At 44.7% G+C, this 15748-nt stretch overlaps 1 protein-coding gene across 1 annotated transcript in view; it reads left to right on the forward strand.

Annotated features, from left to right (window-relative positions):
- The window catches only part of ATP13A5 (ATPase 13A5), a 138978-nt gene that overhangs the window by 75375 nt on the left and 47855 nt on the right, over positions 1-15748 (forward strand). The window contains exons 13-17 of the mRNA XM_045287560.1: positions 2379-2440; positions 4573-4723; positions 8440-8526; positions 9289-9445; positions 13327-13444. Of these exons, the coding sequence (XP_045143495.1) occupies positions 2379-2440; positions 4573-4723; positions 8440-8526; positions 9289-9445; positions 13327-13444 (575 nt within the window). The remainder of the gene's footprint in view (positions 1-2378; positions 2441-4572; positions 4724-8439; positions 8527-9288; positions 9446-13326; positions 13445-15748) is intronic.

Genomic DNA, 15748 nt, shown 5'->3' on the forward strand with positions numbered 1-15748 from the left:
GTGGAGGCCCACTGGACCCAACTCTTAATGGCCTAACAGCATGGGTGACTTCCACGAACCCTCATTTCTCAGAATTGGCCAAATGGGAACTCTAATCCTGGATTTGATGCTCACTTTCTGTGACACATTTTAACATCAGAAGAGTGAACCAGAATGATTTCTTCAGCTTCTTTCCAACTATTACATGATCCAGTTCCATCAACATGATGTTGGAATAAAGCTCTCCACAACTCATTGAATTTCTTTTAGGTTTTTGGGGTCCAATTCAGATGGCTTCTGAATGCATTTTTCCCTGTATATTTTTTCTAGTTTATATATTTTTTGCTATCAAGCTCTATAAAATAAGGCCTCTTCTTTCCTATGCAATTCAACCCAAGCCTGCACTTGTATTTTGTTACATTTTCTCTTCCTATCTTATTCCCCTCAGAACCTCAGGCATAATTCTGTTTTTTTCCTATTTATGATTAGGCTAGTAGTCTGAGAGTCATTTTCACGTAGGGAAAGAACATCGTTCCACTCCTGTTTTGCTTTGGTATCCTCTCTGTTTTTATGTTAAAAAATATTGATATTTAAAAATAATCTGATTATCAAGAAAACATTTCTGTGTGCGCTAAATTGGTAACTCTTTGAAATTGAACAACTCAATGGGGATTTGGAGTTGAAACCCAGAGGATGGAGGCCTCATGAAATGAATGCAGGAGGGAAATGAACCCGATCCTCTTGCATTGTTGTTCATAAGCATGTCAGCCCTCTGTGAAGTCTGAACGAATTGATGAAACAATGATTCCTGAATTCTCAGATCCAGAGAGCCCCTAGCGTAGGCTCTGTTTCCCACATGCCTTGCAGAACTCACTAAATACTTCCAGTCCGGAGGGAGACTCCGGAAGACGATTGCCATCAAGTTGGGCTGACTCGTGATCCCATGCGTTTCAGAGCAGAAAGAACCCCACCGGTAGCATATTCAATGGCTGGTTTTCCAGAAGTATCAGATCCCCAGGCCTTCCTCCCAAGGCCCCTCTGAGTGGCCCCTCCGATCTTCTGGTCAGTAGCTGAGCCCAGTTCACCATTGGCACCTCTCAGGGACTCTGTGCTGTGCCCTCTCACACTGCTATCTCACCGCTGGCTGGGCATGCCTCCTCCAGGTTTATTCCACTGTAAAGATCAAAAGCATTCACCAACACTACTCTAGATGCTTCCTGCTAATGCAAAGTGCTAGAAACTGCCACCCACGGAGTTGAGGCTGACTCATAGGACGGGGTAGAAGTGCCCCTGCGGGTTTCGGAGAGTGTACTCTTTCCTGGAGTAGAGAGCCTCTTCTTACTCCCGCAGAGCAGCTGGTGGCTGCCAACTGCTGATCTTTCCCTCTGCAGCCCAACGACTAAGCATGATGCCGCGACCGTGGTGGAAAATGTCACTGAATAGAATACTAGAAATTGTAGTGTCTTCTACAGAAAGGACTGAAGAAAAGCACAGACCTGAGGCATATGTGTTGAAATGGAACATTCTATAGACCATCACAGTCCCCTGGTTAGCCTTGATGGTGTTAAACAGCTGAGAGTCAAACTCAGCCTCCTCTGAGTTGATGTTAAATAGCCCTAATGTTGTTAACCTACTGCAGAAAGATACCAGGCTGTGTAATTAATGAACAACTGTGAGGCCATGAGGATGTTCAAAGTGCTGTGACCATACTCAGTTGCAGTTTGCTCTCTCTGTTCCACGAGCTGACAATACGCTCTCATAATACAGCAAATCAAATCCACCAGCCATTGTCCTCATCATCTAACAATAAAACTCATTCATGGGCATTAATGAATATTTATTATTAGCACTTAGAATCTCTCTATAGACTCTGAGCCCTCTATCAACATTTAATTATCAATCTGGACAGTCACCATGTCACCCATATTTTTAGAAAATTACTGTGAACCAGATGGCAAGCTGTGAATGAAACCGTCTTAAAAAGAAAGAAAGGATGGGGTGGGGGCCGCGGTTGGGGGAGAGAAGTCACAAGACCTGCTTTAGAAAGACAGCAGGTGCGAACTAAAATGTCACACTCGAGATGGTACTTGCTGGGTCTCCATTCACTGCACCTTCCTCGTTCAGCAACAACAATAAATATGCAGAAACCAAACCAAACCCATGCCTTGCCTGGTCCTACTCGCTTACTGAGCAGCACAGTCCTTTCCGTGGCTAATGTGTCCCCTGCTGGATCTCTTCTTGTGCACACTCTTCTCTGATTTAAAAGGGAATGCTCAGAGAAGAGGGCATTGAGCAACGGAATCCACTGTAATTTCCTGGAAGCAGGAATGTATGTTGCAATCTCAATGTCATTCAGAGCTTTAATACTTGTGCTAATCTCCAGTCTCATTTTTATTCAGACTGGTACTCTTACGGAAGATGGTTTGGACCTGTGGGGAGTAGTTCCTTCGGCCGGCAACTGGTAGGTTCCTTCAAGACAAGACAGTGTGTATTTGCTGGGCTTCCCTGTGACTTGATCCTCAAATCTGTCCTTTATGTGCTAAGAGACCAAAGTCACATAAAGTATGCATATGTGGGCTGACATTGGCTCCCAGGTATTCTAACTAATTAAATGAGTCCTAAATTCAGATCAGATTAGGGAAAGTAGGTCTTCAAACTTCTAAGGAAAAGTAGAATCAAATGAGGTGGATGCTTAGCAAGGTGATTAAGTGGAACAGAGGTGTAAGGGAAGGGCTGGTTTTAATTCAAAACAGGGAAAACTTCCTGGGGAGGGGGGCTGGGCATTGCAGGCAGGTATGGAGGCAGGGGGCCCAGAAAAGAAAGAAGCTCACCGTCTAGATGCAAATGCACCCACCTTCAGGGCAACACAGTGCAGGGAAGGAATGAGCATGATGTTGCGGTCTAATACACAGTGCTGATTCTCATAATGCCATGGTGAGTCAAGTGAGCAGATCATCTGAGCAAAGTTTGGAAGGCGATCTAGCTAAAATTTGTATAGCCTGTAAATATTTTTACAGGCTCTGTCTGATATGCAAAACTGACACAGGGTCAGGGGAGGGGACAATCTGTGCTGTTCTGCCCAGGGCAGTTGGAGAAGGGCACTCTACTCCCTCCCTGGTGGAGCAGATACCTGCCTTAGGAGTCAAATAGAAGGCACTCTGGTGGTCTGGTGAAGGGCACCACACCCTTCACCAAATTCAGCAGCCACAGAGTGGGGGGCGGGGGGGTGGGAAATGTGAGTTTTTTGCTCCCGTTAAAGGTTTGCCGCCCCACAGTCGGTGCTACCACTCAGTGGCCGTGAGACTGTCCTTTGGCTCCAAACAGTAACTGAGAGGCTGCTGTGTGTCAGTCTGGACATGGTGAGAGGGCCAGCGCAGCCCTGGCAGTGTCTGCACAGAGAAGAGACTGGGCAGGCCACTCGGCCCTCTCACTGTGTGTCTGCTCCTGTCTGCCCAGAGGCCCTGCGGTCAGCAGCGATAGGGACTTGGTTGGCCAGAACAGAGCAAGAGGAAAACGATGGCTGCAGTTTCCACCCTCCCCTTTCCACTGGCCCTGTTGCTGTCGGACCAATGGAGTCCAGTTCTCCCCCTCGTGGCCCCGTGCAGTTAGTAGAACTGCCTGACTTGGCAGCTACCTCACCGGGTCTGTGTCCCATGGAGCAGCGGGGTAGGTTCTAACCACCAGCTTTCTGGCTGGCAGCTAAGTACCTGCCCATCCTGTCACCGGGCTCCTTGCACTCTGAAACTTAATTTTTTAAATGCATTTTGCAGAGATTGCAGCTTTGAAGTTTCTTTGAGTCTAGAAAGAACCAGGCACCCTTCCTATTGTGCTGTAAGGTGGGAGGAGAGGAAGGTAAATCCACCTAGTCTGAGTCTGTACTGTCAAAGAGGGAAACAGCTCTGACAGGCAGCATGTCTGCACCAGGAAGTGCAGCAGGTGAGAATGAACCCCAGAGGGCTGTCTTGGAGGCTGTGGCTGCCTTTACTTGACCTGACAGACCTGACCAGATGAGCTAGGCTGGGGCTTTCCCATCCCTTCCACCTCATTAGCCTAGAGACAGACTGCTTTCGCAGGGTATGTGCCTTTTTAGAGCCCAGCTCTTTCAGCTTTGCAGATAGCAGCTGGGAGCTGGCTGCTCACCATGTGGCCATTATATGGGCTGCCTGCAAATAACCCGATGAAATGCTTTGTGATCCCATCCAAGACCTTTGCTGTTGTATTATTGATTTGTTAGTGGCAATCTTTGTTAGGAATGAAATCTGCCTATCAATTCAATCGCAGGTTTTGTAAGGATCATTCTCCAGGTAGCATATTCTAGTTAGAAAATGAGGTAGCAAAGGCTCCAGGAAAGGGGTGTTCCTGGACACATATCGAAATAGCAAGTGGTTTAATTTGAAGCTAGATGCCTGAGCATAAAGGTCCTTGATGGGAGTCAAAGCTATAAAGGTTAAGTTAGAAGTGGGGTGGGAAGCCATAGAAGGGCGAATATAGTGGTTTCATGACTAAAACTCTACCTCACTAAGATTTGAAGGGCAAAAACATTCAGAATGAGTGTATTGATGACCTTAAATGATTAATTATCTTCTCTCTCAGTTTCCAAGAAGTCCACAGCTTTGCCTCAGGCTCACCTTTGCCCTGGGGCCCCCTGTGCGCCGCCATGGCCAGCTGTCACTCTCTGATCCTTCTGGATGGGACCGTCCAGGGAGACCCGCTGGACCTCAAAATGTTTGAAGGCACCAATTGGGTAAGGTGACCATTTCTTGCTGTCTTTCGATGGGAAACACTTGGGGTGCGGGGTGGGGGGTGGGGGAGGAGTCCTTAAATCCTTACTGGGAGCACTAGCATCTTTCCAACCCAGGTGAAAATCCAGAGAGCTGAGAAGACTGCTTGACTGAGGAGGTCTGGTCGGCCAGAATCTCCCCACCTCTGTTAATGAGTACAACGTAAAATGGGGTTCATCACAGCTAATAAATTTGGGAACTGCTATTTAAACAATGTCAAATCAATTTCTCAACTGTAGGATGTCTTTACTATGCTGTGGTGCACTGTGAATAATTCAGAGAGAAGTACTGTATGCTGCCCTTAACCAACCTACCCACACAATCTTATGGACAGACAGCATTGTTGTCTACATTACAGTGTAAATCACTGTAATGTCCACACCCAGTCAATGCTTGTGATTATAAGGCTTATTGTGGAAGTTAAGAGGTTATAATGTAGGTAAGAAATGTTCAGTTGTTCAGTCAGGGCATGCTACAAAGTTCTTTCAGGGCTGCTAATAAATGCCTGAGCGAATTCAGCTCAAACTCTGTGGGTCAGCAAATACAAGTCTTCAAATTAAGTAACCCCCAACCTAAAGTCCCCCAGCTCCACCTCTGTGGATCAGTCAATAGCTGTGTGGCTTGTTCTCAAGGTTTCGAGTGATTGAATTGTATGATATGTGAACCATATGTCAAAGGGTAGGTCTAGAGCAGCAAGGTCCAGTGGAACTTCCTGGGTGACGGGGATGGTGCCTCTGGGCTGGCCGAGAAGGCGGGTACTCGTTACGAGTGACGATTGAACGCTGACATGTGGCTATGGGACTGAGAAGTGAAGTTTAAATGTTAATTAAATTTGAATCTAAATAGCTACAAGCTACTTATGGTTATTGTGTGGGAAAGCATGAGTCGAGACACCAAAGGAGGAACTGCAGATCTGACTGGTGCAACGTGCTGCGCTGAGAGGGAATGATAATAGAAGGGTAGAAACCTACCCTGGTGATGTCGCGACATGTAAGGAAGATTTCTGAACTGCACCATTCTCTAGCTGAGTGACTCCAAATCCAGTACCACGATGCTGAGTATGTTATCTCCTCAGGGCCTTTGGGGGAATAATGCTTCAAACAAGAAGTTGGGGTGACCCCTGAGACCATGTGCTATAAGCATTAAGAAGTGCCAAACAATTGAAGGGACTCAATCAATCAATCAATCAATCAATCAATCAGTCAAAGAGCCCTGCTGATCCAATGGATAAGCACTTGGCCGTGAACCAAAGGCCAGCAGTTTGAACCACAAGTAAAGACTTGTCTGTTTCAATAAAAAGTTCTCACTGCTGTGGAGTTGACTCTGACTTATAGCCACCCTATCTAGACTGTGATCTCTAGGGGAGCCGTCAGCATCGTCTTTCTCCTGTGGAGCAGCTGGTGGGTTTGAACTGTTGGTCTTGCAATTGGTAGCCCAACTAGGAAATACATCCTATGGGATAGTGCTACTCTATAAGTTCAAGTGGATTTGACTACACACAGCAATAACACCCTCTTCAAAGTTTCTAAAGCTACACGGAATACAGTAGAGTCTTTAAAACAGATGCAAAAGAATGGAAAGATATGATTGCAAGCACTTTGAAATGAACCTAAAATAAAATAAATATAAAATAAATAAAATAAAACTATGTTAGAGAATTTTGGTTTAGTGATGTGTTGGGTTGCCACCCATAAGACCAGCAGTTCAAAGCTACCAGCTGCTCTGGAGAGAAAGATAAGGTTTTCTACTCCTGGAAAGAGTCATGGTCGCAGAATCCCACAGGGGCAGTTCCACTTTGTCCCATAAGGTTGCTAGGAATCAGAATTGAATTTGTGACAGTGAATTTGGTTTGGTTTCTGGGAGAAGCCAAAACAATAAAAAGGGGAAATCTGATGATCCAGGGAATTTCTGATATCAGTGAGCTAAAATTGAGTAATTTCCCCAGAGGGAAAAACTCTGATAGAAAGATAAGACTGTAAACCGTTCCCTGGACCTTAATGGAGAAGGACTGGTATGCTGACATACAACGATGAGTCGCATTGAGTCATGGTAACTACATGTCACTTTGATCTGGACCTCGTGGTGTTAGAGAAACGCCACCACAGAAGAATACGACTGACATACAAGTTGGAACCTTGTCTGGGAACATCCATTTTGAGTGTTTGTGGTGAGGAACGACCTGGAAAGACAATTGTGTCTTGCCAAACAAAGCATCCAAATGCAAGATTATTCCGTGTTTAAGACATTCAAGACGCACACTAAAGCTGGGTTAGGAGCAGTCTCGAGTTGAATATATTTTGGTAATTAGAAGGCTTCTAGGAAACATATCAGGATAGGGGAATATCCTAGACACTAAGAATTTTAGTATTAGAAATGTTATCAAAATGTTTTTTTAAAAGACATTGAGATTTGGAGACATGATATGACATTCTAAAATTAAATGATTACATAATAGATCAGAGATTAGATGCTATCTCCTATTTCTGTACATCCAAAACATCTGCCTCACAGTTTATATTAACATAGACTCCATCTTTCAATATGGATTATACCTCAGCATAGCAACACTTTATTTCCTTGCAACTGGGCCCATAAGCAACATCCTAATGCACATCGTGGTAAATGAAGAAAACATTGAAGTTGCCAACAGACTTGTGTTGCTTGGATCCACCATTGAAACCCATGGCAGCAGCAGTAAAGAAATCAAAGGTTATAGTGCGTTGGCAAATCTACTGCAAAAGAGCTCTTTGAAGTTTTAAAACTGGAAGAGGTTCTTTTGAGAGCTCAGGAGTGCCTGAACAAAGCCATTGTTTTAGCAGTAGTCTGATAGGCCTGGTGTTCGCAAGGAACCCTGACTCTAACAAAGGTGACCAGAACAACACACAACTCTGTCTTGAAAGCAGCACATGGCTCCTTAGAAGGCAGGATAGAGTGACATCAGGTTATGTAATTAGGACGTGCTCTATGGGTGGACCCCTGTTTGGAGAAGGACGCCGTGCCTGGTAAAGTGAGGGTCAGCTACGAAAGAGGCTGTAACAAGGACTGGAGCCACGATGGCGTGGACGGTGCAGAGCTAGGCGACATTTCCTTCGATTGGTTGTAGGGTCACTGTAGGTTGAAACCAACTCGATGGCTCCTAAAAATAGCAATAGCTATTGGTGTATCCAATACCTTACCCTTTTAAAAAAATTATTATTAATACTGGCTCGTCAGAAGGCATCATTACTCCTGTGGGGACATCCAAAGTATTTTCTTACCTATGACAGATAAACTGCTAATTCTTTATGTAACCTGGCAAAGGAGCCCAAGGCGTATCTCAGACAGCTTCCTAGCTCAGGTGAGAGTAAAAGTGCCCATTCTATTGAAGAGGCAATCTCCTTTCAACCCTCCTCCAATAAGTAGACCGAACACTTAAGAAGAGCCTTTGACCTGTTGCCAGCACTTTGCCATCAGTTACTCCTTATTGTGTTTACAATATTCCTGGCTTTTTGAAACTCGATACAAAGCTCCTTAATGGAAGCCAGCACAACAGAAATTGGACAACGGGGTTAAGACAATTCATCTAAAAGAGAAAATAAATGGGAAGAACTTTGAAAAGATTAAAGTGCTATGCAAGTCAGAGATGTTTCTTTATTTCGTTTCTCCCAGGGAGCTTATGAATGTTTTCCTTTTAAAACAGAACATGGAAGATGGCAGTGCAGACAACCGCACAGTGGGGATGCCGGATTCAGGCGTAGTAATAAAGCCAGGGCCAAGAGCCAGCCAGGTACGGTTTGTTTCTGTAACTCCTGTCGTGTGTTGCCCTTAAAACTTGTGAGACTTTCCTGATATTCATATAGTTGCGTTCTTATATTCCTGTCCCCGGCAGGAAGCCTGGTGGTGCTGTGGGTTAAACATTGAACGTTAACCCTTTGTAGCAGCTCTTCTCTGTAATATACGGGGTCACCATGAGTTGAATTGATTCAATCGCAAGTAACAACAGAAATTGTTCCTATTGTCATAGGGTTTTGTGGGGTTTTTTACCCATTCTCCCAGCCCTTTATTCATCCATTAATTCATTTGACACCCACTCAATGAGTATCGATATGTGTTAAAGAACCACGCTGTTTTAGAAGGTGGGGAGATTTAAAAATGACATATGTTAGACTTGGGACTGAAGGTGCATTTAATCTTGTAGAAAATCAAGATTTTAATCTTGATTTAATCTTGTGCAAATAAGTGCAACGCACCATGCTAAGTGCCATAATAAGGAGTGGAGATAGCCATCAGAGTCCCAAGGAGGGGGTGAAGACTGTTTTGGGGACCATGTGACAAAAGCTCTCCAGTCAGCCAGGTGGAAGGCCTGGCAGCCCAAGCAGCTTGGTGAAGAAGTCACCGTAGAGTCAGTAAAAGAGGAATTGCCATTTCATCCTGCCTGGGGTCCCTCGGGATGATATCTATTCACAGAGTAGCTCATATTTGTTGGGGGTGCACTTGCTACGTCTCCCTGAAAAGCCTCTAAAGGTGCCCCTGTGTCGGCTGCTCGCAGAGTCCCGTGGAGTCACTCCGCATCCTGCTCCAGTTTCCGTTTTCCTCGAGCCTGCAGAGGATGTCTGTGGTCGCCCGGCTGGCTGGGGAAGACGGCTTCCATGCCTACATGAAGGGTGCCCCGGAGATGGTGGCCACCTTCTGCAGATCTGAAACAGGTACTGACAGTTTGCTCGGCTAGGACATGAAACCCTTACAACGCCCAGAACTATTTTTCTAGAGCAGTTTTAGGTTTATAAAAAGATTACACCAAAAGTACCAGAAATGCCCCTATATCCCCTCCTGCCCCTTTCGCCCACCACAGACACACACACACACACACACACACACAGTTCCTTCTGCCATGAACAGCTTGTATGGTATATTTGTTACAGTTGCTGAACCATGTCAGTATATGATCATTAAATAAAGCTCATAAGATACATTATGATTGATGAAAGGCTGTCGTTCATAGTAGGCTTACTCTCTGTGTGGTCTATGAGTTTTGACCAATGTATAATGACATGTACTTACAATAGACCATGTGTCCACTGCTACAGCTTCATGCAGAAGAGTCCTGCTTCCCGAAACATCTCTTGTGCTCCACCTACTCATTTCTCTTTGCCTTTTTCAGAATCCCTGAAAGCCACTAATACATATAATTATATATATTAACATATATGATCCCTGTAAACCACCGGCATATACATGTATGTGTGTGTATGTATACATACATAGCTTTTTTAAGATGACTTTGAGTTTAGGGATTAGATATTACCTGGGGGTGATCATTTTGTGGGTGTCATCTAGTCTCATTGGCTCCAGAAAGTGAATCCCATGAGATTTTGAGATTCTGGTTTAAAAAAGTTCCCCTTTTGATCAGGAGTCTGCTCTAGAACCTTTGGTCAAAATGTTTAGTTTGTTAGCCAGACCCATCTAGCTCTTATGGCTTCATAACAGATGTTGTTATGTGGGCAGCCCAGTTAGGGGGCAAAGCATTTAAAAGGTTGAACACAGAAAGAAAACAAACCCAAATCAATGAATGTGGGATGATCATTTTATGGGTGGATAGAAAGAGGATCGGCTGATCCAGCAAGGCGGAGGGATCCTTTCATGGCTGGGAGTCTATATGGAGACATGGCCCAGCCAAAGACCCATGACCCATGGGGAGCTGGGGAAGGAGATGGGAAGCGAGCATCAGGAGTGGACTCGGGGGGTGGGGGGGGGGACTCACGGGGGTCAGACTACCAGGAGCCGAGAGTGTGCAGCGCTCAGACCGAACCAAGGAAGCACTAGATTACTGTAAAGAGGGGTGCTTCTTCACCCTCACGGGGCTGGCTCCACAGACAGGGGTTCAGACAGATTGAAGGGATGAGAATATAGAACCGATCAATCTTCTAGGGGAAAAATATGATTAGAGTAACTGAGACGTTATGAAAGCAAGGTAATTGAAAATTTTCACAGTAATTTCATTTCACTGGGCCAGATTTTGAGCTGATTTGTATTGTTTCTTAGTCTTAGAAATGTATGCACTCTTTAAGCAACAGCCTAGATTTATAAGAATATTGTTGCATTCAAATGAGTTCATTTGGATAAAATCAGCCTTTTTTATCTTGATTTTCATCAATATTCTTCTTAGGATTGCTGATAGCAGTCAACGTGTGCACAGAATTTTAGAAGTGGCGAATGATTGCATCACCTTGTCCCCACTCGGTGTCTTTCTGTACCTTTGGAAGGACTGTTTGCTCTGGTTTTCCCTCGGATTCTTCTAACTCGATTCCTACCCAAACCCATGCTCGCTTGCTTGCTGCCTCGCTTCTTATACAGAGACAAATTATTATCTTCTTAACATTTTAAGTGGTTTTTATTGCTCTTGTTCTATCAGTAAGGATTTGGATTTGTCGTTTATCGCCTTCATATTCTCCGGGCAGCCCTTCCAGTGATTTCTATCATCATAACCTCTGATTCTTAGCAGTACTATCATTTTTCAGTTGCTTTATTTTCTCTCCTGAATTTAAGAAATATAGTGCTGGACTCAATTTTCAGCCAAACAAGAGGCAGAGCTACAAGAGGGATAAGAGCAGTGTTGAGGTGTACACACTTGAGAATACTCTGAGGTCAAGGTGGCAGCATTGACCAAAGGCCGGAACTCAGAGGGGTTAGGCAGGAAGGCAGGGGGAACGGAAATGGCACACACAGGCAGGCGGCAGGTTGGGCGATGTGACCTGGAGCGACTGCAATAAATGCGATGAAAGGGAATACGTGTGAATCATTGAAAGTAAAACTGACCTTCTGCTCTGTCAACCTTTGTCCAATTCACAACAAAACGTTAAAAAGGAAAAAAGAAAAGAAAGAGAGAGGTAGGAGCTTCTTGAAATTAGATGCCATCTCCAGGATTGCTTTAGAATTATAAAAAACCTAAACTGCGTGGCTCAACTACTAGCCGGAAGGTTGGCAGCTCGAATTCAACCAGATGTACCTCAGGAAGCATGCTGGCAATCGTTTTCCAAAAGGTCACAGCCAAGAAACCCGTCCGGAGCAGTTCTACCCTGTACACTTGGCGTCAGCAGGGGTCAGAATCGAACTGACGGCAACAAACAAAAGCAGCCACCACAAGCTGACTGGGGACATCCTGATCTGTTATCCCCCTGTAGTTGTGAGTGGGAAAATGAGATCCTGAGAAAGACTTCACAAGCCCAAGGTCAGAGAGCTAGTTGACAGGAGGGTAGACCCTAGAACTCAGGTGTTTTGATACCTAAACCACTGGACCTTCCATTAACCAAGCTTCCTCCTCCTTCGCCTAGAGACATAGCATAGAGCATAAAGGTTTTACAGATTTTAAATATTAATCATGACTACATTGCCAACATTTGAGTTATCTCTCACCTAAAGCAAGCAAGTAACAAATGTCTTCTTTAAAGATCCAGCTAGTAAGAATTTTAGACTTTGCTGGTCGCACAGTGTCTGTCTCAGTTACCCAACATTACCATTATAGCAGGACAGTAGCAATCAATCTGTGTGCCAATAAAACTTTACTTACAGAAATAGGCACTGGGCTGAACTAGGCATACGGGTTGTAGCTTTTCAATCCTGATCAGGAGGGTCAGCAACTTCCCTCATTCATACAGGTATGAAAACACCTGTATGAAAACAGGTGTGAAAATACTCAGGCAGTTAGTGAGCACCGTGGGGGGTGGGTATATTCGACCTTTGAGCAAATCTGTAGTTTCTCCATTAACGCTCTGTTGTGGACTGAAGGTTAAAAGACTGTGGGGGAAGGCAAGCCACCCACAACTAACTGTGGGCTCAATAGGTACAATTGTATGGTTAAATACATAGAGATAGATAGATATAGATTATAATAAAGTCATAGCAAGTAAGGAAAGATAGAAGAGAGATTGAAATAATGGAGTCAGACACATTTCATGGTAGCATGCTCACCTCAGCCCCACTTGGTGGTCCATGTGGAGATGGGAGACTGGAGGGCAGGAGAGAGGGGGAGGGGAAGGAGGTCAAGGGGAAAGGGAACAGGGAAGCAAGGACCCAGGGAGAGGTAGGAGGAGCGAGCAAGAGGAGAGAGAGAGAGAGATTTATTGCTAAGCAAGGCTTATATATTCTCTGGGGACATACAAGCTCCCTAATTACAAATGAAGACATACGTCACAGGAAAGGGTAGTGCTATAGGTAATACAGTAATAGGAGGGGGATGATCTAGGGTTACACATGCAATAGGAAGGGGAAGGATTGAGGCCACACATGTGACAGGATGGGCGGATCCTAAATTCAGAATGGCAGCCTACCTCTGGATGGCACTGAGCAGGTTTGACCTGTTCTCTGGCTCTCTATAGGAACCATTAACAGTAAGGTGTGAACTCCACCTACAGGGACCAGACTGATGGCCACAAACTATTAGGGAGAAGTAGCCCATTGTCCTTAACAGCAGAGAGTGGGACCTACCTGTGTTGGAACCAGATGGTAGTCTGGCAACTTTCTAAAGAGCTGGACAACATGCAACCATCCAGTGTGGGCTTGCATTTACCCTTTCTCTCTGTCTCTACAGTGCCCAACCATTTCTCCCAAGAGCTGAGGAATTACACAATGCAAGGTTTCCGTGTCATTGCCCTTGCCCATAAAGCCTTGAAGATGGGGAGGCTTTCAGAAGTGGTGAATGTCACCAGGTAAGAATTGGCACTAGGACAGTCTGTCTGCACAGAGTCAACAGACCCTGTGGATGAACAGCTTGCATGACGGGAGAGGCTCTCGGACACAGAGCGTTGTCTCAGACCAGGGAGCCCTTGGTCAAGTCATGATGGGAGTGGACTAGGTACCGCTTACCTGTTTGGCACAGCACCTGGCTCACCTCAGTTCACACGCCTATCCCACCCCAACCAACCAAACCCTTCTTCAACCTCACATCTTACGAGTGACTTACACAAATCCCCACACATAAGGGGGTTATGGGCATGAGATAGGTAGCCCTTTAAAGGACTCCCAGAAACCGCTGCACTCAAAATGACATTATTTCCTATCCGTGTAGGTAATGGGTACAAATTGAGTTCCTCATCTGAAATGAAATTCAGCATTCTTAATTATGGTAGGGAGATGAATGTTCCACGGTAGAGGATACTTCCTTTTTTTCTCTTAACATCTCTCAGGATTTTCATTTTAGTTGTTGAATTATCTACACCAAGGGAGTAGACAAATAACTACAGTGGGAAATGGAATAGCAAGTCATCTATGTTTCATTTTTGTTGGATTTTGTTTGGGTGATAAGGAGGTCTCATTTATGTATAATTAGCCCTCCAGTGTAAGAGCCTGATATCCTGGGTATTCAACATTACTGTTTGCAACCCACGCCCATCTCCCTCAGATCACCCTTTCACACTCTGAGCCCCTTCCCATCTACCAAACGTAGGATTACATGACCCCTAAGAGGCCTTTTAGCCACAGGAGTGGAATCTTCTATATAGAATCATGAGGCTCCTTTTGAAATACATGACTGGTGGCATACTCAGATTTAGAATTCAAGGCTTTACGGCTTTAAGTTCCCTTGAGTGCAATTATAAAGGTCAGAGGAGTTTGTAATTTTTCAAGTCACAAGTTTGAGGTCATGTGTGTGAAGAGTGACATGGTTGGGATAAAGCTTGGCCACCAGCCGGCTGTCACCTATGAATGTAGTGGTGTTGTTCTCGATTAAACATCACAACCTTTTTTTTTTTTAAATGAGGATAAAATATGCTATATTTCTAACCATCTCAGGTTTCTCAGAGATTACCAGGAGCCCATTAAGCTTCTTGGAATTGTGTTACTATTTTCACGTAGGTTAAAGACCAGAATTTAGAAGTTGCTTAGAGTAAAATAATATTTAGATATGTTTTCTAATGGGTAGTGAGTTAAAAGCAAAATACAAACTAAAACTTAAAAATAAAATAATAATTTAGAGCGCTCACTGCAGCTTTCCACAAACCTAGAGCCCAGAATTTCAACTCTTACACAGTATTAACCTGGGTTCTGTTTTAGCCTATCCCTGCAATCCCTAGAGTCAGGATGAATACCTGCTTAGCATTCACCAAAGTGCTTATGTCATATCTAATTCAAAGCGTTACTTAGTAAAAGGACTTTGGGATGAATGGTGCAGAAACTTGCCCTCTCCTCCAGAGAGTGAGCACACGTTAACACCTGTGCTTTCGTTCATGTTTGAATTCTGTTTCCCATTAGGAAAGCCCAGTCTGATCTCACCTTTAAAGAAGGCTTGATGACCAGGTGTCTGTTTCCTTTCCCTCCCCATCCTACTGACGCAAAAGTAAAGCACCATTGCCCAAGGGGACTAAAGGAGTCACCATGCAGATGAGCAATGTCAGCACCTTCCTGGAAGCTGTAAAGCAGCTGGGGGAGTGGTCACTGGTGGCAGGAATGAAGCACCACAGCGTGCACCACAGGCAGATGTGCACGTGTCAAGAGGAAGGCTGGTTCCGCATGCTGGGCTCTGGAGAGGTCAAGACCTGCACAGGCCAGGTCCACGGAAGGCAGGTGTGAGACTCAGGGTTGAACACAGAGGGCTGGACCACAATTGGATCCCTGGTTCTCCCACTCCTCCCTCTTCCTCTCCCTGCATCTCTGCAAATGGAGTGGACACTGAGAGAGTGAACAAGAGCTCTTGGTCCTCAGATAACCCCCCCACCAAAAGCCATCCGAGATTGCATTTCACTGCAGGAAGGAGGTAATGTAGTAACGTAACCCAGTTAGACTTCTAACCTCCAATGACAAATTCCGAGCACTCGTCCAAGCGGTGGCTGATACCTTCCTTGTATTTACTGGGGGTGACAGATGGAGCCCCAAATGAATGACTGTACATTCAACAATTGCTATACTGTCTTGTATGCAGTATGCATTTATTACATGTGTTATCTACTTAAATGATTACAAGCTTTCAAAAAAAGGCTGCTGATAAAATAATCCAAAAGACATATGCTTAACTAAAA

The sequence above is a fragment of the Echinops telfairi genome, unplaced genomic scaffold, assembly GCF_000313985.2.
Source record: "Echinops telfairi isolate 266 unplaced genomic scaffold, ASM31398v2 ScPeMD7_17;HRSCAF=63, whole genome shotgun sequence".
NCBI classification, from domain to species: Eukaryota; Metazoa; Chordata; class Mammalia; order Afrosoricida; family Tenrecidae; genus Echinops; species Echinops telfairi.